The sequence below is a fragment of the Antechinus flavipes genome, chromosome 2 (genome assembly GCF_016432865.1).
Source record: "Antechinus flavipes isolate AdamAnt ecotype Samford, QLD, Australia chromosome 2, AdamAnt_v2, whole genome shotgun sequence".
NCBI classification, from domain to species: Eukaryota; Metazoa; Chordata; class Mammalia; order Dasyuromorphia; family Dasyuridae; genus Antechinus; species Antechinus flavipes.
The window spans coordinates 569061551-569086562 of NC_067399.1; the positions used below are offsets into that span (position 1 = coordinate 569061551).

Sequence of the window (25012 nt, forward strand, 5' to 3'; positions counted from 1 at the left end):
TTTTTTTTTTTTGCCCTCTGGAGCTTAGAATTCAGAATGTAAGTGAGAGGTAAAGATGGGTAAAAGGTCCTGGAAAAGCAGCTAAAGTTGTGAAAGAACTTAGTTTCTCCCTACTCTGCCCCATAGAAGATTGAAGGCACCAGCTCTTTAAATATTTTAAGGTAGCCCTTGAGTGGATCTACAGGTCCCAGAACCTTTTTAGGAAGAGCAACTTTCTTATTTCAGGATCCTAGATATCATTAGCTCTAATACTAATTCTAGGGAGACAATGCTTCTCTCAATCTTACCTAAGTTAATTATATCATTTCATCAGCCTTATAAAGTGAACTTCAGAGTTTCTCCTGACTTAATTGAGGTTGATTTCCAAGATCAGGTTCTTCCTATGGACAATGATCTCATCAAGCTTTGGCTTATCTCCCTTACTTTCATCTTCCTCTGTTATCTTCCAAACACATACAAAAAACACAAGAATTCAAATAGATTCAACAATTTATTTGTCATAATTAATTTACATTACAATTGAGCATCATGATATAAAAATAAGATTATTGAGAAAATTTGTTTTGACCGGACATTTTTCATTTTACTTAAAAAATTCTCAAATTCAGTCTCTTCCATATCTGATCCCTTGCCTAAAAATGGAATTAAGTCACATACTTGAATGTGGTCTTCAAAAGAAGGAGTCAAATTTCTTTCAGAAGCTGAATACATATGGCTTATAAAATATTTGTTTTTGAGAACCACTAAAAAAATCAAACTAGACTACTGTATTAAACCACTTACCAATTCCTTAACTAATGATGTATTATTACTTCCATCATGTAATACCTGTCAAGAGCAGAACTAGTATATATTCATCAATGACTTAAGGCCCCGAGAAAGATGGCTATTAAAGAATGAGCATATGCCATCAAAACTTGCTTCTCACTGTAACTCAATATTCCAAATATGATCATAGTAAATTATGCTTTTTAATTTAGATTTCTTTCTTTCTTTACCACTTTATTCAGAAATAAACTACATCCCCACACCATAAATCTGAAAACCTGATTATCATAGAAAACTGTGTGGCTCATCCGTACTCAGCTTCTATACTAATAGACTTTCATTTTATGAAAGCAGTTATTTGTAGACAAAATAATCATCAGATTATGGAACCTAGCATTAAACACCTTAGACATGGCTGTTGTGAATTCATGCTTTGAAGAATGTCTATACTTAATAAATAGGACTTACTCTACTTTTTGTGGGGTAGAAGAAATAATTTCCAGAAATAAAAAAAAAGCAAAGTATCCTAAAAGCTTCATCAAACTCCCTATATTCTCATTAGTTCTTACACATCAGATATACTACTCAAAATCTTTATTACATGGATAAAATTTATACTTCAAATGGGAAGGATAGAGGATTTAAAGATTCTAAACTCAGTTCCCACTCAATAGTGGGAGAAAGAAAAGGGAAAGAAATAAGCATTAATATGGATCTACTATGTGCCAGGCACTGTGATGTGCCTTTTACAAATATCATCTCATTGGATCTTCACAACAATCCTTCTAGGCAGGCTCAGAAACCATTTCTGAAATTTTTTTGTATGTACCTTGGAGAAAGGGATACAGAGGGATATATACACATATAGTGCATCTTCCCACAAAAGCATAGGGAATTAAGCACTTTTGTGAAAAACTGATTTAAACACATTTGAATATGACATTTTTCAGTCATAAGCAAAGTGCCCATCACACTCAGAGGGTCACCTTTCCAAACAGGTGTTAGTACTCAACACAAAAGAACTTTAACAAGTCCTTAATTTCATCTGGGGATAAGCCACTGTTATCATACCTACTATAGAGGACAGGAGCCCTCCAAGTCCAATGATTCCAGAATTAGATTTATAAATATCAAGCTGGTCCAAAGGATTCAGAATATCACAGAGGTTCTTCACAGTGTCCAATAGCAAGGGGGGATGCTTCCTTAGAGATCGAAACAAGAGAAGGAGAAAGGTCTGGAGCCACTCTGTTTCTTCATCGGCTACACAAGGTCCTAGGTGGTTCTGGGGCACTGATTTCTCTCTTTTTGCCTTTTCCTGAGCAACCTGCTCCATTTGTAGGGAGATCTCATACACATCTCTGATAATGTTCAGCAGGAGAGAATAGTAGTAATGACGTGCAGCCCACTTTCGCCATTTTTCCTTGTTGATATCAGAGATGAGTCCTACACTCCTCACCCAAAGGACAGTGTCGCAAACAAAGTAAATCACACGGTTCAGGTTGGCTATGGTTAAACAGAATCGAGGCACAAGATCAGACACATGGATGCTCTGTTGAGTTGCCTGGACAGCATGTACCACATTACCTAGTCTGAACCCTATTAAAAAAAAAAAAACAAAAACAAAACATGAGTTTTAGCATTGCTTCTCATTAGCACTGAAATGGGAAAATGTAATTACTGAGAAAATTATTTCTATGGTATAATTTAACTTTTCTTCAATTTATTGGCCTTTTGGATTCCGCGCCCTGATTGAGGAAAAAACTTCTGTAGAGTATAGCATGAGTAGCTAGAATGATTATGAAATAAGGCTTAAACTGTTTTGTTCTGTGCCTATCTCATATCACTCCAATGGATATCTCATTCCAAAGAATGAGTCATTCACCAAAGAAAGGTCATTCACCAATAAAGACAACAATGTGTGGGTTATATGGAAATTTGATGAATCACCACCATCATAACCTTAGTTACTATATTCTTTTACTATATTCTTTTTTTTTCTCCCAATCAACAAGCATTTATTAAATATCTTTGTACTAGTCATTGCGAACACAAAGGCAATGAAATAGCTCCAGTCTTCAAGAAGCTTATAATATATGAGAAAGATAACATATATAAAGATTAAATGCCTTAAAAAAATAAATACAAGATGATTTTGAGGAGGATGGCACTAGCAGCTGGGAGGGGGGGAATAAGGAAAGAAGACCTCATGTTATTTTCCCTCTCAAACTTATTTATTTTTGACTTTTTTTTTTCAATTTTTGAGTTCTGAAATCTTTTCCTTCTTCCTACTCTCCCTCATTCATTAAAGGAAGAAATGTGATATACATGTGAAATCATAAAAAACACATTTCTATATTAGACATGTTGCAAAAAATGCAAGAAAAAGAAAAATTTTAAAAATTATGCTTCAATTTGCATTCAGACTCCATTGATTCCTTCTCTATAGGTGGACAGCATTCTTTCTCATAGTTCCTTTGAAATTGTCTTAGATCACTATATTGCTGAAAATAATTAAGTCATTCACAATTAATCATCATGTAATATTGCTATTATTGTGTACAATGTTCTCCTAGTTCTGCATACTTCAGTTTGCATCAGTTTATATGTGTCTTCCCAGGTTTTTCAGAAACCATCCTGCCCATCATTTCTTATAGTACAATAGCGTTTCATCACAATCACACACCACAACTTGAACAAATATTCCCTACTTGACGAGCATTACCTCAATTTTCAACTCTTTATCATCACAAAAAGAGCTGCCATCAATATTTCTGCACAGATTATTTTCCTTCTCCTTTGATCTCCTTGGGATACAGACCAAATAGTGATATTGCTAGATCAAAGGGTATGCACAGTCTTACAGCAACTTGGGTATCATTCCAAATTGCTCTCCAAAATCATTGATTAGATCAGTTCACAATTGTACCAAAAGAATATCAGTGTCCTAATTTTTTCATATTCCCTCCAACATTTTCATTTTCCTTTTGTCACATTAACCAACCTGATAGATGTGAAGTGCTATCTCAAAACTGTCTTAATTTGTATTTCTCCTATAAATAGTGATTTAGAGCATTCTTTCTTATCACGACATTTTTGATTTCTCCTTCTGAAAACTTCCTGTTCATATCCTTTGATCATTTGTCAATTGGAGAATGACTCAAATTCTTATAAATTTGATTCAGTTCTCAGCTGAGAAATGAGGCCTGTATCAGAAAAACTTATAAAATTTTTTCTTCTAATTTCCATCTTTCCTTCTAACTTTGCTGCAATTACCACATTCTTCAGGGGAGTTGCTGTTTTACAGTTTTACAATTTAATTACTATGATACTTGCTTCTTATGTTTTGATCCTTCAATATATCTTTGACAGATTGATCTTTTTTCCCCCTTAACTATTTCTTTATTTATAGCATTCATTTAAAAATTTTTTTGATTTCCAAATTCTCTTTCCTCCTAATCCCCACCGAAAATAACAAGCAATATGATATCAATTATACATGTGAAATAAAGCAAAATATTCCATATGTGCCATGTTGCCAAAAAAAGAAAAAAAAAAAAAAAAGAAAAAGAAAATGGAAAAAAAAATGTCTCAATCTGTACTCAGAATTATCAGATCTCTCTCTGGAAGTGAGTCCTTTCATCACAAGTCCTTTGGATTTGTCTTACCTGTTGTATTGACTAGAATAGCTAAGTCTTTCACATCTGATCACCATTATAATATTGGTGTTTCTGTGTATAATGTTCTACTGATTTTGCCTCAGTTCACATCTTTCCAGATTTTTCTGAAATGATCCTGTTTGTCATTTATTATAGTATAATAATATTCTATCACAATCATATGCTATAACTTGTTCAGCCATTCCCCAAATGATGGGCACTCTCTCAATTTCCAATTCTTTGCCACCACAAAAAAGAGTTCCTATCAATATTTTGATACAAATGAGTCCTTTTCTTTTTTCTTTGGTTTCTCTGGAATGCAGACTTAGTAGAGGAATATTGTTGGGTCAAAGGGTATGCACAGTTTTAGAGCTCTTTGGGTATAATTCCAAATTGTTTTATAGAACTGGTTGGACCAGTTTTATAATTCCACCATCAGTGCAGGAGCATCATTTTTCCACATCCTCTCCAACAGTTATAATTTTCCTCTCATGTTAGTCAATCTGATTTGTGTAAGGTGATATCTCAGAGTTGTTTTAACTGACATTTCTCTAAGTAAGTGATTCAGAGCACTTTTTATATGACTATTGAAAACTTTAATTTCTTCTTTTGAAAACTGCCTGTTCATATTCTTTAATCATTTATCAACTGAGGAATAGCTCTTCTTTTTTACAAATTTGACTCAGTTCCCTATCTGAGAAATGAGGCCTTTATCAGAGATATTTGATGTAAAAATCCTCTCCTCTCCAATTTTCTGGCTACACTGAATTTGTTTGTTCAAAAATGTATAAATTTCACTTAACCAAAATTACCCATTTTATTTCCTGTGATACTCTCAATCTTTTGATCACAAATTCTTCTCTTATCCATAAACCTGAGAGATAAAATTTCCATTCTCTCCTAATTTCCTTTTAATATTATCCTTTATGTCTAAATCATGTACTTAATTTTACCTTATCTTGATATACAGTATAAGACGTTAGTCTGTACCTTGTTTGTGCCAAATTGCTCTCTGGTTTTTACAGCAGTTTTCTGTCAAATAGTGAGTTCTTAGCCAAAGAGCTTGGATCCTAAGGTTTACAAAACATTAGATTACTATGGCCATTTATCACTGTGTATTGTGTACCTAACTATTCCACAGATTTACCATTCTATTTCTTAGTACCAAATTGTTTTGATGATTATTGCCTTATAATACGGTTTGAGATCTGGTACTACTAGGATACCTTCTTCACTTTTTTCTTTTTTTATTAATTCCCTTAACATTCTTGATCTTTTGTTCTTCAGAACAATCTCTCTAAAATAGTATTTTTGATGTGTAATTCCCCTGTTCAGAATTGACAATGATCTCTCAAACATGAAATAAAGGGAGAAAGCCCTTGTATAGGAATCAACAATTCTTGCTTCTAGCCCTCCCTGTCACTGATACAACACACAAAACAATAATGGATTTTTTTTCTGCAATGACTTAAAACAGGTGTAAAATGCTGACTTAAAACTTGCTTATTTCATGCTAAGTCAGGAAAGAAAACTAAAAAGATTTACCCATCTCTCCATCATTCACTTCACGTGAAAAGTAGAAAGAAAAAGAAAAAAGGAATTCAGAAACATGTAGTGGGAAGGCATGAGCAGGGTGAAAATTAGGGTGTGATTGCTCTACTCCTTCATAGAGCCTGAATATAATCCCTAAAAGCCCCTAAAATATGAAAAAGTTGTTTATCTTTCTTGACTTGTCAAAACATTTCAATGATTTTAGGTTAAAAATAAGCTAACATACTGAATTGGCCCTACTAGTTCCAAGTAGTAGGAAGAAATGGCATAGCATCAAAACACCCAGGATCATGCCTGTCAGATGGTCCTTCATTATTAAATCATTTAATTCTTTTGTCTCTTTCAGTTTCCTCATCTGCAAAACGAGGTCAGCAATACTGGATAGAACGAGTACTATCAAATGCAAACTATGATAAGAAAGTGATATGAACACCAAAGGTTCTGAGGCCAAGTATTCTAAACTAGGAAGCTCTGTTCCTCAAGGAACAGGGTACTTACATTTACGGCCAGTGCTCACACTAGATTCCAGTTTCTTGAGCTTCATTACCACCTTCTTTCTATCAGCCTTAGGCTCTAATAAATATCTAAGCAACATGCATGTGTATTGAATGGCTCTGGAATGGAAAAAAAAGTGAGGAAAATGATTTACAAGTTAAGCAAAACAATTCTTCAGGAGGAAAAGAGAAAGGTACATTGCTAAAGGCAAAGTACTCAGAATAATTTCTATGAAGCAGAACTTATAAGGGGAATATTCAGCACAAGCTCCACAAAGCCAAAGGTGGCACAAGTAATGAAAATGCAACACAAAGGTGATGGCAAAAGACTTTGATATGAGCCAGCGAACAGCAAAAAGCAGCCATTTTATTGACAAGAATGGTGGAAATAAAAGTGGAGGTGGATCAAGGAGAAAAATAGCTCAAAAACCCATCTCATGTTTAAATTATATATACAAAAGGGACAAGATACAATATAAAGGACTCATATAAGACTATGTATAACATAGTATAATGACTAGAAAGGACTAACCTTAGAGTCAGGAAGACCTAGGTTAAAGCTCTAAAAACATACCAGCTTTGTAATTATTGACAAATCAATCAACTATGTTGCAGATCTGTATTCGAAGTTCCCACACTAGTGAGTTTCTGCCACTGATGAAATCACAGGCCCAAGCAAAATAAAATGGATTATTATATATACAAGAAGAGAATTTCTTATATGTGGCTTTTGAAAAGTTAAAACTAATAAAGAAAAAGATATAAAATATAAGATGTCTATTTTAATGAATATTACACTATTTTAATATTCAGTTCAATAGAAGAATGTTATTTCCATGAAACAATCTATAACACCTAACATTATTTGCCTTGGTAACCCTACTCCTGGGAGTATAATACAGTGAAATAATTAAGCAGAAAAAAAAGATTTAGTTGTACAAATATATTTATAACTGTGTTATTTGTAATAGCAAACAACATAATTCATCTAAATCACCTAATCACCTAAATCTAAATGTCCTGCAGTTAATTAGAAATAGCTAAAGAAACTATAGTATATTAATGTAATTTTTAAAAAGCACAATATTGCTATAAAGAATGATACATGCAAAGAATGTTATAGAGATATATGAAAATCAGTCAAAAAAAAATGAAAAACAGAATTAAGTCCTGACATATACTAACAAATTAGGTTGAAAATATTTCAATATCTAAGGCTAAAGAAGTTATGGTATTATAGATTTTTACTGTATGGTTGAGTAAACGTATTTATGTATATATGCATGTATGCATATGTGCTCTCTGGCTATAGATACTCAGCTAGTCTCAACTTAGATAAAAAAAAAAAAAAAAAGATGTTTTCCCTGAAAGTAAATTTAAAGATAAAAAGACAACCCTGTCATTTTAAAGAAAGTCTGTTCCTACTGTTTATGTTCTGCAAAAGTTCTGCAAAATGATAGAGAAGGAATCTGGAAGAGTAGATGAACAATGAACATCTGCATAGCCATCCTTTGTATGTTTATGTTTATATTTTATTGAAGTGTAATGAAATGTAGCATTTCTGATATATTGTGAAACTTACTATAGACATTCAAGAGTATTAACAAAATAAGAAAAATAGCCAAATGAAACTGTAAATTTAACTGCCTAAATTTTAATTTGAGGTATACTGACTACCAACCAAATTTTTATGAAGCCCAGTGAAGTACTTTTTAACTATATATGCTTAATACTCTATAAGCATAGAACTGTCAAATTCTGTGGTGCTGTTTAATAAGTATTGTATCTCAAATCAGAAGACCTAAGTTCAAATTCCTACTCTGCTATTTTCCTGTGCGACCTTGGGCAAATCCTGTAAGGTTCTGTGAGTCTCAGTTTCCTCATCTGTAAAATAGAGGCTATATAACTTCTAAGTCACAATCCCCATGACCCCATTAACTAAAAGCTGGAAATAGGAAACACTAACAAGGGCACCTCATTTCTAAGTACGTGATAAAAAGTTTATAATTATTTCCTAGGACATCTAACAATAAATGTCTTTGGGTTGTTTCCCTTCTAACAAAAGCAAATCCTAAAGTCCTCTTTTTATGAAAACTCCTCCAGGAGAGAGTGTCCTGTGTTCCCTTTCACTGGGAAAAATGATCAAAAAACATTATCACTGCTTCTGGTTTTACAATGTTAACGGCATCAGGAATTTTCCAAAAGTACACTGGGTTCCACACTGAAAGACAAGTGTACATACAACAGGTCCTTTGTATGAGGACGGCTTGGAAGGGGTCATGGGGGCAGGGGTTTTCAGTCACATTGGAAGGATTTGTGGTTTCCTCCAGCTTTACGTTTCCCACCCCCACCCCCAGTTATACTTTTTTAAAAAGTCATACACTTTTAAAGAATTAGAGTTGGTCGGTTAGTCTCCGTCTACCTCTTCCTTTCTTCTAATGGAACGAGCTGAAACCCTGACCCTTAATTGGGCAAAAGGAATCTAAGTCGAGGCCCCAGGGAGTCTGTTTTTTCGCTAGCTCACCACTTTTCATATCCATAAAGAAATATGTTCATAGGGCAGCTGGGAGCTAGCACGGCAGGTCATCCGGAGGTCTTGGGACTCTGCCTCAGCAGCTCCCCGTTTCTGCCAAGAGGGAGGGAGTCGGGGCCTTTAGCAGGACTGGGATGGAGCCCGGGTGGGTCTGGAGGCGCGCACCGGTGCGGGACGGCGGGAACCCAGACTCACCTGAAGAGCCGGTCCCTGCCCTGAGTCTGGTTGGTGAAGCGAGTGAAAGCGTCCATCTCGCTGCCCGTAGCCCACCTCCTCACCGACCAGCGGTCAGAGCGGGACCGAGTGGGGACCGCACCGGAACAAAGGGCGCCGCCGTCCCCAGGGGCACCGGGCACCAGAGGCTCTCCAAGCCCAGTCGGGCCGAGCTCCCTCCACCCCCATGGGGCGGGCACAACTCAAGGGCGAGGGCGGGGCTGCAAGAGGGAGGGCAGAGAACGGAGCGAAGTTCCTGCACTTTGAGCCTCAGGCAGAGGCCGGAAGTGGTCACAGCTTCAAGGACTCCTAGGCTTAACCCGAAATAAGGGTTACCGTGGCAACAGAATTGAAAGACGCCGAAAAGGAAGAACGCGAAACTTCTCGGCCGAACCGGATACGCAGGTTACCGAGGCGACGAGGCTTTAGTTAAGATGCCTCTGTCTGACCCGAGACCGGGAAATCTCCATAAAGGGTTGGCACCTACGCGGGTGCTCGTCTACTCTCGGCGCGGTTCTCAGGTGCGTCCTACCCCGTCTCCACGCGACAACTCCCGAGAATTTCTCGCGTTGTCTAATAGGGATAGTCGGGTGGTGCAGGTTATAGAGATACCGTAGTGCAGTCATTTTTTTACGCGTTCACGTCTCGCCCCTGACGTTAGCTGTGTGACTCTACGCAAGTCACTTCTCTTTGCCTCAGTTATCTCATCTGTAGGAGTTGGAGAAGAAGAGGGCAAATCAGTCCTTTATCTGCCAAGAAAACCCCATATGGAGTCACGACGAGTCAATATCGTCCAGTCGTTCTGGTCAAGGGTTATAATTTCAGGATTTAGAATGGAAAAGGGACCTTCAAGATCCCTTTTCAGGGATCGTCTTGGGGTCCCATAATATTTTTAATTAACGAAACACATTTTAAAAACCAATATTTTGTTAGCTATTTCAAAATAGAAGAGGAGGGATTTCCTTTATAATCCTATGTATTTTGTTTTATGCATTGATAAATATTCTGAGAAAAAATCCAGCCTGCCATAGGAGTCTGTCTCCCCTCCCCCCCAAAAAAAAGGGTGCCTCCTTGCTCGAAGAATACCATCTGGTTTAACCCCAATTTTGCAGATGAGTAGAAGTGACTTGTTTGAGTTCACATGGATAGAAAGTAAATGATAATAATAACTAATCTTTCTATAGCACTTTCCATGTAGGTCCATGTATCTATATACAACATGCAACCTTTTGAAGCTGGTGCTTTTATGTCTATTCGGGCTGGGGAAGTAGGCATAAAACTTGAGATTAGATGAGGTAGTCACTTGTCCAGTGCTACCTAGCTTGTGACTAAAATAGGATTTGATTGTTAGTCTTCCTGATTGAGTCCAGTTCTCTAGGTAGATTCAGTTCCACATCTCTAACTTCCAAAGGTCTCTTTCCATCACAATACAGCATTTCATACTAATTTCACAGTAATTCATAAGTATTTCCAGTGACTTTTTTGAGGCTTGAAGGATCAACCTTGATAGTTACTCTGAACTACTTATTTACTATTCAATGCCTGGTTTTTCATAGTGTAAAGACTGGTTAAAGAATTAATTTAAAATGTCAATTTCATCTTATGAATGAATTAATGAAGGATTTATTTAGTGCTTATTATGTACAAATATTGTGCTAAGCACTGGGGACACAAAAAGAAAAACAAAGTAATACCTGTTCTCAAGAAACTCATATTCTAATGAAAGTGATAATACATATGGAAGGTTTCATTGTTAAGTTCCATGTCATTAGAGTGCAGCTACCAGAATAGATGTTCATATCCCTTCTATAATATTATATACTGTTATTAGAACCAAGATTCATAGATTCTGAACTATCAGCAACAGTCAGAGAAGAGATGGAGAGCCATTTGATTTGCTTGGCACATACTGCTGCCTCCTATTTGTTCCCCAGGTTACCTTGCTACCTCAACTAGATTGTTCTAATTGCTCTTAGTGTAGCTAGCAGTTTAGGTGACATTAAAAACTAAAGTACCAGGAATAGTTTATTTATGGGACCTTTGGAGAAGGTAGGAATTTGTGACCAAAGAAGAAATAGAGAATATTACAACATTATAAAATGGACAACTTTGATTACCTTAAATTAAAACATTTCTGCACCAAAAAAAAAAAGAAGAAGAACTAAAATACCTGTGGCTATGATGAAATATATATTCTAAATTCATAGAAGGTTCCAAGGGTGGAGAGCATAATTTGGTATCTGGAGGAAATGCAAAATTTAGTTAATTTCCTGCCCACATTAAGATATTGTACATATCTCTTAATGAATTATAAATGCAAAGTGAGTCCTATGCAAAGAAGATGACCACTTCAGTTTGATGAAACGGAAGGATATATGGATTGAAGTAGTATGGATTAAATCTAAAAAGGTAAAGTAGCATCAGATTTTGGACATTTTCGAATGCCAGTGTGAAACCCTGTCACTGTCTGGCTCTGGAGATCTTGGAGATACCTCCAAAAAATCTTTTATGTCCCTCTTTATGTTTCTATCTAGAAATTACTCTGGGAAATCTCTAGTAGACATTGGGTAAAATTCATGTCAAAGTTTTGAGTAAGATAGGTAATAGAGTCCCCAACTTCCATGACACTTTCAAGGTAGCAAATGCATATCAAGTGCAGGACCTTTCATTTCACCCAACAGAAAATGTTAAAGACTCTTAGAAAACTACAAATAAATACAGAAAACAAGACTCACAATAGCCTAGATATGTTCAGCTTAATACAATACTCCCTTTCTGGTGGGTTTCTTTTTTTTCACAGCATCCTAGAATTTTTCAGAAAGTGCTGTATTATGGTATAGACTTCCCCTAGAAGGGAAATACACTTAGGAACAATTGCTTGTTGTAAAAAAGGATTTGAAAAGCATGCAAAGACCTGGAGAACTGAAGGGAAAAAGTGAAATAGTTCTTTAAATCAGAACTTTTAATTGAAGATTAATCAAATAAAAAAATGAGTTGGGTAAACAAAAGACCTCTACATTATTCTCTATTATTTCTGTTGGTTATTTGCATGGTGCAAGTCTGACAATAAGAAAATTAGCTATACTTTGCAGCATTGCTTATACTTTCCCTCATATCCCCCAACTCCCTGCTTATCTTAGCAGCATGGTTGGAATACTTCTTGTGCCTCATGCCACTTTGGGGCTTTTTTTCTGCCACCCAAACTCAGTAATCATTTTTCCTTTAAGGTTGACTCAATCTATAAGTACCACCCAATCAGCATTCTAGTAGTGGTGTCAAACTCAAAAATACTCTTTCTTAATAAGTCTAGCACCACAATCTTTCTCTCATCCCTGCATCTTCCTCTCATTACAGAGGGAACTTCAACATACATATATTTCTACAAAAACCATAACCTCTGTTTCTCAACTTACTCATTTCTGTTGACCACCATCTACCTTAACTATAGAGATGATCATACCCTTAACCTTGCCATTATCCATAAATGTACCATTTCCATGTTCACAAACTATGAAATTAGTTTATTTTATCGATCTATTGTTATTCTATTTTTCCCCCTTTCTTTCAACCCCCAAATCTGTTTTTTGCCATCAGCATAATTTCTTGGTTCTTTTTTAAACCATCACCTCTGAACTTCTCCAGCTTACCCTGTATGTATTCTATTTGTATTCCATTTAGACTCATAACTCCTTAAGAGTAGACTATCTTTTGTCTTTATTAGAATCCCTGTCATTTAATATGGTACCTGACATAAAGCAGGCAATTAATGAATACAAATTATATGACTAATTAACTAGATTTAGTTGTTTACAGCTTTCAAAAATTGAGTCATCCTGAAGACCTAACTTGCATTGAATTCTAGAATATCTAGTTTAAGTTTCAGCTTCTTGGTCAATTTGTACATTAAAGTCTCTGCCCAGTTTTAGTTTTCTCTTTAGAAAAGAATTAAAGCTTCTGAGTTTGTGGATACATTATCCTTTCTCATGGTAAGAGTATTTATGGTTTTGCAGAATAGATAAATTCTGTAAATTACAGAGTGTAGGGCTTTGGAATTCAGGGAGGAAGAAAGGTTATCCAGAAGTGCAGTGAGCAGTTCAGATGCTGCAGAGAATTTGAGAAGAATAAAGAATGAGAAAATGCCTTTGAATTTGTCATTAAGTATGATGACCACATATTTAAAATCAGCCGGAGTCAGGAATTCAGGTTAAGGGAAAAATCTTCAATCTTTATTCTTTTTGAGGTGAAGGGGGATTACGATAGCAATATGGGCAGCTGTGACAGGAAGCCATCCAGCAGGGGTGAAGGGGGATTGCAGGTGAAAGGGGGATCCGAGGTGAAGGGGGGGGGAGGGTCATGATAGCAATGCGAGCAGCTGTGTCAAGACACCAGCCAGCAGTTTCTCTTTCCGCTTCCCTTTCCACTCCCCTGCTTCCACCCACCAAAATCATCATTTCCTATACAACACATAAGGACTTGCACAAAGAGTGGGCGGGGCCATTCTTTCTCCAAGCTTATATATTAATAGAGTATGGTCCAATTACTATTTAGCCTTATGTGCTTGGGACCTCAGTGCATCAACTTGAGCCTCAGCCCATTACAACTAAGGAAGTCTGTGAATGACTTTTGAGATGGCAATTTCAGTAATGATGAGGAGGGCAACCAGTTCACAAGATATTAAGCAATAGATTATTTTATGAAGTATAAGCATGAAGTGTAGGATACTTTTTCAAGAAATTTATTGCCGAAGAAAAACGAAGAGATCAGATAGATATAGGTAGAAGAGTTAAGAGGAGGCTTTTTTTTTTTCTCCCTGATTGGGGAAAACTGAGCTTATCTACAGGCAGATGGATTAGAGCTAATAGAAAGAAAAACTAAATGTCCATGAAATACAATGTACAGTTTTTAGAAAGGAATTCTTGAAAAATGATGAGGAGATAGGAGATGGAATTAAGAAGACAGGTAGAGAAGAAGGATACTTTTTAAAAGTTTTTTTAATAATAGCTTTTTATTTTCAAAATATATACAAAGATAGTTTTCAACATAAAACGTTGCAAAACCTTCTACATTTTTTCCTCCCTTCCCCCTTGCCTCCTCTCTTAGACAGCAAGTAATCCAATATAGTTTAAATGATGCAATTCTTCTCTATATATTAACACATTTTTCTTGCTACACAAGAAAAATCAGATCAAAAAGGAAAAAATGAGAAAGGAAAAAAAAAGCAAGCAAATAACCCAAAAAAAGGTGAAAATACTATAGTGTGGTCCACATTGAGTTCTCAAAATTCTCTTTCTGGATGCAAATGGCTCTCCATCACAAGTCTATTGGAAACGGCCTGAATCATCTCATTGTTGAAAAGATCCATTAGAGCTGATCATCACCTAAATGTTGCTTTTGTTATGTACAAGGTTCTCTTGGTTCTATTCACTTCACTCAGCATCAGTTCATGTAAGTCTCTCCAAGCCTCTCTGAAATTAGCCTGTTGATCTTTTCTTGTAGAACAATAACGTTCTATAACATTCATATAGTGTAATTTATTCAGCCATTCCCCAACTGAAAGGATACTTCTTTTGAGGCGGTAGAAAAAAATGGGAGACAACAGGAGATAATACCGAGAATTTCTGAGACAAGATGTAGAATAGGATTAGGTCATTTACCATAAATCATAAAAGAATGAACAGTGGCAGCTAGGTAGCCCAGTGGAGAGAACACTGGCCCTGGAGTCAATAGGAGCTGAGTTCAAATATGACTTCAAACATTTGACACTTACTAGCTGGGTGACCCTGGCTCTAATTGTCTTGACAAAAAAAAAAAAAAAATTAGCTTGGAATAGCTGCTGTCAAATGTATTTTACAAGTAATGAAAGAAGTTCCAGTAAGATGAAGAAGGAATTTTTAAATAATAGAATATTTTATATTATCTTTTGTTAACCAATCAACAAACATTTATTAAGTGTCTTCCATGTGCCAGTTCAAGCACTAGAGGTAGAGAAAAAGGCAAAAATGGTCCCTGGCCTTAAGTATCTCATAGTCTAAAGGAGAACAACATACAAATAACTGTGTACAAACTATATACTGAATATATTGGAGATAATCAACAGATGGAAAGGAACTAAAATTAAGGAGGAATGTTTACATTGTAATATGATGTTAAGCATAATCATTTTTCATAGAGTTTGATAAATACTGAAAAAGCTTAACTTGAGAAAACTATGCAATATTTTTCTTGGGAACATTGTAGTGACTTTTAAGTGATATAACTGAAGCTTAGAAAATGAGAAAGAAGCAATTTAAAAACATAGTGCCTGTTATTTATAGAGCACTGTGCTAGGTGCTAAGAAAAATACAAATTTTAGATGATTAGCATTATAATAATTCATATTTAAAACACTTTAAGATTTATAGTTATTTCACCCCAATAACCCTATAGGATAGAGAAATCAAGTCTCATTATTCCTATCTTAAAGGGAAAATAGATCTCTCTCTTGCTGTCTCTCTTCCCCGCCAATGTAATATTCTCTTTGGTTCGGTTTCCTAGAGGTCTCTGGGTTCTTGGGAGCAGCCTTTGTTTCAGTTCAGTAATCACCACAAGTGTAGCCAGGTATTAAAGTCCAAATCCTTTATTGTCTCCTTCAAAGTCTTGTCTCCTTTCCTGGGGCCCAGTTAGCTTTCTTAGAGGCGTATCTCTCTCCTTGGTTCCAAGAGCTTGAACTGCCTTCTCTGGCTTATGAATCTCCCCAAATCAATCTTGGCTGAGGTTCTTAGCTTATATCACCAATCATTATATCACTAGGAAACTATTATTTGTTGTAGGATTAAATCAGTGCTGAACTAGATTTAACCATTGTCTCCTCAATTCCACTTAGTACCTTGTTTCAAGTTCTGGCCCATAGCACCCCAACCTTTCTCTCTGTCTGTATCTCTCTTCCTCTCCTCCTCTCTCACTCTCTGTATATGTTACATGTATATGTGTATCACATAGATATACACATTTGCGTATATGTATATTGTAAACACATGGTATCCATCATATTACACACACGCACACACATATATATATATAATGTGTATATATATTCACCTCCTCTTATAAATTAGACCCTAATCGCTGAAGTTTATTTTGCTTACATTTCTCTGAACCCCCTTCTCATCCCCAATTTCTTACTCCTATTACCTTGGCCCATCCAAAATTCCTTTATTTTACTCTTATTGTTTTTCTCTCCCTTGTTTTACTTTTCCTGTTCCTAACTCAGATAACACTGAAGTAGTTAATCTTTTCTTTCCTCCTATCTTCCATTTATCCATTCTTCTACTTCAGGGATAATAATAATTAATGCCACTTTCCAAGATCTGTTTTCAATTTTATTTTTCTCAATTAAATGTAAAAAAATTAAAATTTATTTTTTCAAGTGTTGACTTCTAAATTTTCTCTTCCCATTCTGACTTCCCTGAGACATCAAGCAATTAGAGATAGATTATATGTGTGCAGCCTTCTAAAACATATCTTCTCATTAGCCATTTGCAAAAGAAAAAACAAACCAAAAAAACCCCAAGAAAAATAAAGTAAAGAAAAAAAATAAGTTTTGATTAGCATTTTATCAGTCAGCTCTTTCTCTGAAGGTATAGCATTTTCATCATAAATCCTTTGTAATTGTCTTGATACTGCTGAGAATAGCTAAGTCATTCACAATTGATTGTTATATAGTATTGCTGTAATTGTTTATTCCTGGTTCTGCTCATTTCACTTTGAGCAATTCATTTGAGTCCATGGTTTTTTTCTGAAATCAGCCTGGTCATCATCTTTTTTTATTTCACAGTAATATTCCATTACATTCATAAACCATTCAACTATTCCACAAATGATATGCATGTCCTCTGTTTCCAATTCTTTGCTACCACAGAAAGAGCTGCTATGAATATTTTTATACATATAGGTCCTTTTCCTTTTTCTCTGATCCCTTTGGGATACAGACCTGGCAGTAGTATTGCTAGGTCAAAGATGCAGTTTGATAGCCCTTTGGGCATCATTCCAAATTGCTCTCCAGAATGGTTGGATCAGTTCATTACTCCACCAACAATGCATTATCATTCCAGTTTTTCCTTTTCTGTCATATTAGCAATTATGATAGGTGTGAAGTGATACCTCAGAATTGTTTTAATTTGTATTTCTCTAATGAGTAATTATTTAGGACATTTTTTCACATGGCTATAAATAGCTTTGATTTTTTTGTCTGAAAACTGCCTGTTCATATCCTTTGACTGTTTATCAATTGGAGATGTGTTGTTTCACATTGTACTACTTTTCTTACTCCTCACCACTTCTAGGATTCTCTAGAATAGAAATTCTCAAATATTTTTGTCTCAGAACCCTTTTACACTCTTAAAAAGTATTAAGGACTCCAAAGAGCTTTTGTTTATGTGGGAAATATATTAATGGAAAATGCTCTATCACCCCAATCAATGGGATTTGATCCTGTTCTTTATATTTTCCTTCATGGTTTATCCTTTTTGATGCCATGACACTCTCCTTCTGAATTTTTGATATCCTATTTAACCTTCTCTGATGCTGATGTTCCTGGGTGCCCAAAGGAAAATTTCTTCTCTCCAGTGGGAGTTACACTGAAATGCACAACCATGTCTTGTAGAAGCTAATCTCCACATGTGTCTGCATCCTTTTCTCCACCTCCAGGAAGAGTTTACCTCTCTCCCTTTTGCCTTCATAGGATCACTTCATGCTTGTTCTAAAATTGTTCCCTTTCTTCTCACTGTTCCCAAATTCTCATTCCTTTTCTGGGTTCAGGTTCCAATGTCCTATCTTTACTCTCTCACCACACCGAAGGCAAAGGGAGCAATTAAAAACTTGTTACCCATCTCTTCTCTTGAGATTCCTCAATGATTATTTGGCCATCTTCTCTTCTGAGAGTTATTTTCCTATTGTCCATAATATTTACTAATGAAATGTTGAGATATATATTATTTCAAATATAATTCACTTTTTCCATATTTCTTTTCCTGACTTTCTGAGTAGATCTTCTGATCCTTATTCTTTTTTTTAATTTAAATTTTTAAAAATCTGTCTTGAGTTGTTTTATGTTTGAGAGGCAACTGTTTTTCTTTTTTGGTTTTGGTTTTGGTTTTGTTTAGAGATTAAGTGACTTGCCCAGAGTCACACAACTAGTAAGTGTTAAATATTTGATGCTGGATTTGAACTCAGGTTGGTACTCTATCCACTGCTCCATTTAGCTGCCCCTACTCCTTAGATTTTTAGCACATTGATGTTCTCTTTGTCTTGTCATGGTCACTTGGGAGAAGTGTAAGAGGTTCTAGGGTTGTTTTTTTCTTTAAGAAAATTAAACAACAAATGAAAAGACATGTCCCCCAAGTCCTTCATTCATGTTCTTGTCTAGCATTATCCCTATGAAAATAAACTACCTACACTTTCATTACTATTTAAGAGTCTTTAAGTGTATGCTGTTTTATTAGTTTGCATGTTCTCTTGAAGGAATAATTTTAGCTCTTCCCTTTGACTAAATACTCAATTATTTTCTTTGATACTTAGGTTTTCTTTTTGTAGGATATTTTATTTTGGTGTAACAATGTTTCTCTCTTGTTCTTCATAATATTATATTCAGATTTTTCCTTTAACCACGGGTTTATCTCATGTTACTGATTTTAAAGAGACTTTAGAATTTGAAGGCTTTTTTCCTTCACTACTTGCACAATTTGTTCTATGATTTTTAGTTCTAAAATTTGACTAAATCGCTGAATGATTTAAACTTGAGGTTTCACTCCTGGCTCAGCTACTCTCTGGACTTCTCTATCCCACTCCATGTGCTGGGGCTGTCTTCTCCACACTGGTGACTCTCTCACTGGCACTGCCATTTCAGGAGGCATCCTTGCCAGTCTCACTTTGTCCCCTGATTGACTCATTCTCTGGAATTTTCTAGGTCCTCATTTGCATCTTATACCCCTTGTGTGTGCCTTCCCCCTTTTTTTATTTTCCAGCCCCTTTATATTCATTCCCCAAGCAGCCTTGAACTATGTCCTTTCTCAAAGCTGAAAGCCAGAAGGGTCTTTGCTTTCCTGAGTCCATGGAGCACCCTCTCACTCACATGAACCCCAGGTGATGAATATGTATGTATGTATTCTCTCCACTACCAAGGAGAGGTTTATACAGGTACTCAGACTTGAACCCAGGGTGTCTGTCCTTCATCACTTTCTTAGTCCTAAAGCTCCAAAACACTCCACTCCCTTTCTTCTTCTATCTCAGGACTGGTCTTATTCATGGACCTCACCTCCTCTTGGCAAAGATTCTTTTAACTGCTTAGCAGTTAATTCTAAAAGTCACTGCCCTAACACTAATGCATTGTTGGTAGAGTTGTGAAATGATCCAACCATCCTGGAGAGCAGTCTGGAACTCTGCATACCCTATAGCCCAGCAGTGCTGTTACTTAATCTATATGTCAAGGAAATCAGAAAGGAGAAAAAAGGAACCATGTGTGCAAACATGTTTGTAGCAGCTCTTTTTGTGGAGGCAAAGAATTGGAAAAGGAGTGGATGCCCATCAGCTGGAGAATGGCTGAAAAAGTTGTAATACATGAAGGTAATGGAATATTATCTATAAAAAATAATGAACAAGCTGATTTTAGAAAGTCCTGGAAAGATTTACATGAACTGATGCTGAACAAAACAAGGAGAACCAGGAATATAGTGTACACAATAACAGCAAGAATGTGTGATGATCAATCATGAAAGACTTGATTCTTCTCAATGGTTCAGTGATCCAAAGCAATCCCAATAGACTTTGGATAGAATGCCATCTGCATCCATAGAACAAAGGAGATTAAATGTAAATCAACACATACGATGTTCACTTCTTTTTTCTGTTTTTTTCTTAATCTCTTCCATGATTTTTCCCTTTTGCTCTGATTTTTCTTTCCCAACAAGATTCATAAAGCATATGTATATTAAAAATAAATAAATTTACTAGGAATAAAAAACCTCCCCTACCTGAGGAGGTTATTAATTTGCCTGAGTCATAGAGAAGGCCATGAGATGTTGTTGAGAGGATTTGTAGAAAGATACAATTAAGGATTGCATAATATGTGAAACGAAGAAAGGAATATTCAAACAAATTTAATCACAGTCATGATAATATGTCTCTCAGAACCTTGTATACAATTCTGCTTGTAGCATGTGTATAATAAATGGTTCCTGAATTGAAAAAAAAAAAAGAGAGAGAGAGAGAAAGAAGGCCATGAGAGTAGAATGGCACACTGGTGAGTTTGTCACTGATTAAGAATTTTATATTGGCAAGTTCTTTCACTTTTCTTTTTCTTGTTATTATTGGATTTTTTTTTTAATTTGGGGGCTCGTTTATTTGTATTATTTGATTTGGTAAAGAGAAAGCAGTTCTTAGGAATATTCTCATTGTGACTTCTATCCAGGATTGCCTGTTTTATGCAATTCTTTACTATTTTATTCTTTTTGTAGAGGAGTTTAGGTTTTGCTTCTTTTAATGTTTTATAGATATCATTTCAGCACTCAAGCTGAACATCTTTTATTTCTTCCTCTCCCTTGAATATCTTTTCCCCCCAGTCCTAAATGTCTACAGGTACATCATCAGTGGTACTATTCTGCATCCTACTTCTACCAACTGAGAGTTTCTTGCCTTTTGGGTCACTTCCACTTGTGATTCTACTGAGGTTGTAGTGTTCCCTTGTTTATAGCCTTATAACATTCCTGGAAGTTTTGTTTTTCTCTTATTTTTTTAAATTAAGCTGTGATTTCATCTTTCCTATGAGTTCCTTGTGAAGAACTCCTCTATCAGTGCAGATCTGTGCTTTTTTTGTAATTTAAATGTTAAAATTGTTAAAAAGATGACAGTGAGCTATTCAGAGTTACTGAATATGATCTTCCATTTAAAAAAAATCAATCTATCTCATTTTCATCCTCTTATTTAGATGTGGGCTGAGATCATTCTCTATCTTCAGTGACTGCTAAGGATATATGGACCGACTCAGGGGACTATTCATTAACTATATATTTCACAGTGTGGATTTTGAATTTTCTTTATTTTTACATTGTAAATATTCAAATAAGGTCTTTTAAGTGAATGTGTTGTTTTACTCAATTCCAAGTATTCCAGGTATTCCAGGACTTAATTCAATTAGAGTAATAAATCAGAGAATATTAGAGTTGAAATAACTCTAGAGATTACTTAGTAATAAAATTTCTTTAAGTAATATGCAAAAATCAATTTCCTCCTTTTATAGTTGTATATTCAGTTAGGTTCAAAATGGAAAATATGTCTGACTAGTACCTAAAAAGTTTCCAGAGATCTAATGATAAGTATCAAGCAGGTTATTGAATATCAGTATAGAAATTTTCACCTGACATCACAGATAAGAGTGGGGAGTCTCTTCAGTGAACAAGGTAAGGAGCCTGATATGATGAAAGTTCAGATTTCCAGAGGAAATAACCTCATGATGTTTAATTCATCGGAAATCAGGCTCATGATAGATTGTATATTATCCTTAAGAACATGCTTTTTATTTCTTTTAAAATATCTCATTCCTTCAACAGTGATTCTGCATCAACTTTGCAGAAATTTCTGAAAAAGAAATTGCCAGTTTCTACCATTGTATCTTCCAAAGAAAACTCATTTTGCGGAGAAGAAGTAGACCAGTAAGATCAAGATGCCAGTATATATCCGGAAAGGACCCCTGGAGATTCCTACTTATGAAGAACAGGATTGGGTTAAGGATGAAGAAGTAGATTTTTTCCTAAAGGATCCAGATCAAATCCTTGATTCTCTGCCTCAGCCTTTCAGAATGATCAATAAATTAGTGAACCTATTGTTTGACCGGGCATGGGAAATCATTGCGGAGAGAGAAAGAACAAAAGCAATTACAATACTTAAGATTAAGCCCATGGTCTATTTACCATCTCAGAAATTCCAGGTATAGTCACGGAAATTAGGCTGAATAATAACAATAACTTAATTATAATTGGCTTACTTAATAATAATAACATTTATATAGTATTTTAAGGTTTGCAAAGCACCTTGAAAATATAATTTTACTTTATTCTCACAACAACCATGGAAGGTAGGTGTTATCATTTTCTCATTTTTCAAATGAAGGAATTGAGACAGAAGAAGGTCAATGAATTGACCAGTCATACAACCAGCAAGTATTTGAGTTTGAATTTGAACTTAGGTTTTCTTGACTTCAAGTGTAACAGTCTATCTACTGCAACATCTAGCTGCCTAAATGTTATATTAAATTTAATTTAAAACTGCCTTTGGAGATTCAAGATGTATCTGCTAACCTAGGCACCCATTCCTACAAAAATATAACATAAATGTTTCCTTTATTCAAATAAATAAATAAATTTATTGTAACAATAAATAAATTTCTGATTAGTGGGGAAAAGGAAGAAAATGAATCTAGTTAAAGAAAAACATTTCCCTGATATAATAGAGAGCAAGTATTTCCTATTGCATCTCTTTGGTGAGGGATAGTATTTATATGTGTGTATGTGTATGTATATATATATACACGCATACACACACAACACACACACACACATATATATATATAGTGTGTGTGTGTTGTGTGTGTGTGTGTGTGTGTGTATTTGGTTTGGCAGCATTATGTAGTGGTTTGAGAACTAGCCTTGGAACCAAGAAGATATGGCCTTAATAAATGCTGATTGTATATCTCTGGGTAAATTACTTAATCTCTATATTAATGAAAAAGCAACCTGAACCTATATAGCTAAAGGGAATTTTCTCCCTGATTTGAAAGAGGGAGACTTTTTTCTCCATTTATCCCTGCTATGTAATTGCATCCTGTAGAGCTAAAAGAGTACAAATAAATCATTGTTGATTCTTGAAGATTAGAATAAATAATGTGAGGTAGAAGAATATATTCTTAATGTATATTACATATATATTCATAAAAGATTTTTCTCTCCTTGGAAAGGAGTTATAGAAGATTTCTGGACTTAAACATGAGAATTTTGACAATTGATGATCATATATTGTTTTCTGATTTGTCTTCACAGCTTTCCAGTGTGCCAAACTGCCTTGCCATCTGTAAAGGCTATGTGTTTGTTGGGTCATCCAATGGAATAAGAGTCTTCAATACAGTTTTCAATTATTCACGGGTTTGCAGTTGGGATTCAGGACAAGTTGAGGTCATGAACATCTGGGCTAAAGAGATTGGGAATGAAATACTTATTGCTACTTTGGATGAAATGGGTACTTATTCCTCCCAGCTTTTTTTTTAAATTCATTCTAGAAATGCCCATAGATTTGTTTTGAAACCCAAAACAACCTGTCTTCTGATACAGATGTGTATGTTTTTTGTGTGAGTGGAATTGTATTGGCTACAAGATCTGCTTTTCTCTCTAAATCCAAGCATGGACCCTGAATCTCAGTAAATGTTAGACTTCATACATGATTAATATAGCTATTGTGGGACTTTGGGAAAAAATGCCATTTCTTTGAGGTCCCTTTGGTACTCATATGAAAATTATTCGCAGTGTGCTGCTTTTATACTTAAAAGTATCCATGATTCCAACAAAGTAGGTAGTCTCTTCTGACACAGAAAGCAATTCCTTCATAGATCTTAAAAATCTGTGGCCAAAAAAGTAATCACCCTCAAGTCACTTTGAATTTAATGAAGCTGGTTCTGTATGTTTATATAATAGACTTATAACATCACTGGGTCCATATTAGAATCATTTCCACTGTATTAGGACCTTATCTGAATCTATTTTCTATTGATAAAATCTTCACATTAGAACTTCAGAAATAAATGTTGCTGTTTTTTATTTTATTTTCTTGATTTGAAATCTGAACATAATTTGGTCAACACACTAGGGATTTATAATCCTTACTGGGGTATCACTGGTGCTATGCCAAATACCTTTGTAATCCTTATATTGTGGGGATGGAGACCAGATTAGGGATGCAGGTCTGCAGGATGAGAAATGATGACATGCAACCACATGTTAAAGCTCCTTTTAAGGCTATGCAAATAATGGTAATAGAAGAACTCTGGAAATTTAGCATACATACATGTCATATATACATAAATGTATATTATATATATATATACACAAAAATTATATACACACATCGAGTATATGCTTCTAATGAGTAGTGCAATGAAGTTCTATGAAAATATATGAAGTTTATTATATGATCTCTATTTTCAAAATGCTTAATGTCTTATTGAGGAGTCAAAATATACACACTTAAAAATTTTAATAACTATATGGCAGTATGTGATTAAGTGGCAAAATGAGTGTTATAAATGATAATTTTTAAAGGAATTCATAAAAGAAAGATAAGTATAATAAGTATAATAGAGTAGTTGAAGATGACTTCATGGAGGATATGGAATTTCACAGTATCTAAAAGATGGATAGGTTTCAAATAGGTGGAAAGAACTTTGGGGTGAGGGGAATGACATCAGCATTTTAGGTTGGAGTGGTAGAAGCTAAAGTGTGTATGGTAGATTTAGGCAGGATAATTGGGGAGCTGGGATTGTCCTGTCATTCAAATTAAATTTCAGTTCAATTAAATTCAACAGGTATTTATTAAGAGCTTGCTATTAGCCACTATTGTCTTAAGCACTGGTGATACAAAGACAAAAGTGGGATACTTTGCCTTCACAGAGCTTAATTTTTATAAGGGAAATAGTCATGTCCTCTGCTAAAAGGAACAATGTATTTTGGGTGGTTCGAGGAGAGAAAGTTAGAAGCTTAGAAGTTGGACGAGCAAAAACT

The 25012-nt window shown here is 35.2% G+C and overlaps 2 protein-coding genes across 4 annotated transcripts in view; one reads left to right on the plus strand and one right to left on the minus strand.

Annotated features, from left to right (window-relative positions):
* Nucleotides 1-477: 477 nt before the first annotated feature.
* Nucleotides 478-9423, minus strand: PEX11A (peroxisomal biogenesis factor 11 alpha). The gene is made up of 3 exons (XM_051981094.1): nucleotides 9198-9423; nucleotides 6474-6589; nucleotides 478-2364 (listed from the first exon to the last, which is right to left on the minus strand). The coding sequence occupies exons 1-3, from the start codon at nucleotides 9251-9253 to the stop codon at nucleotides 1793-1795; spliced, it is 744 nt and encodes a 247-aa protein (XP_051837054.1). The 5' UTR covers nucleotides 9254-9423; the 3' UTR covers nucleotides 478-1792.
* Nucleotides 9424-9619: 196 nt separating this feature from the next.
* WDR93 (WD repeat domain 93) overlaps nucleotides 9620-25012 on the plus strand; it is a 58289-nt gene continuing 42896 nt past the window's right edge. For 2 of the 3 annotated variants that reach the window (XM_051981090.1, XM_051981091.1), the window contains exons 1-3: nucleotides 9620-9736; nucleotides 21797-22173; nucleotides 23282-23477. In XM_051981090.1, the coding sequence (XP_051837050.1) occupies nucleotides 21910-22173; nucleotides 23282-23477 (460 nt within the window). In that variant the 5' untranslated portion in view covers nucleotides 9620-9736; nucleotides 21797-21909. Of the gene's footprint in view, nucleotides 9737-21796; nucleotides 22174-23281; nucleotides 23478-25012 lie in introns of those variants that run through there. The other variant, XM_051981093.1, reaches the window with a different exon arrangement.

Bases quoted from the DNA above. Each gene is read 5' to 3' on its own strand.
- PEX11A (XM_051981094.1), bottom strand. From the start codon at position 9,253: ATGGACGCTTTCACTCGCTTCACCAACCAGACTCAGGGCAGGGACCGG. The intron at 6,590-9,197 runs GTGAGTCTGGGT...TTTCCATTCCAG, and splicing joins GGCAGGGACCGGCTCTTCAG to AGCCATTCAATACACATGCA. The intron at 2,365-6,473 runs GTAAGTACCCTG...TTTTTTTAATAG, and splicing joins TGTGAGCACTGGCCGTAAAT to GGTTCAGACTAGGTAATGTG.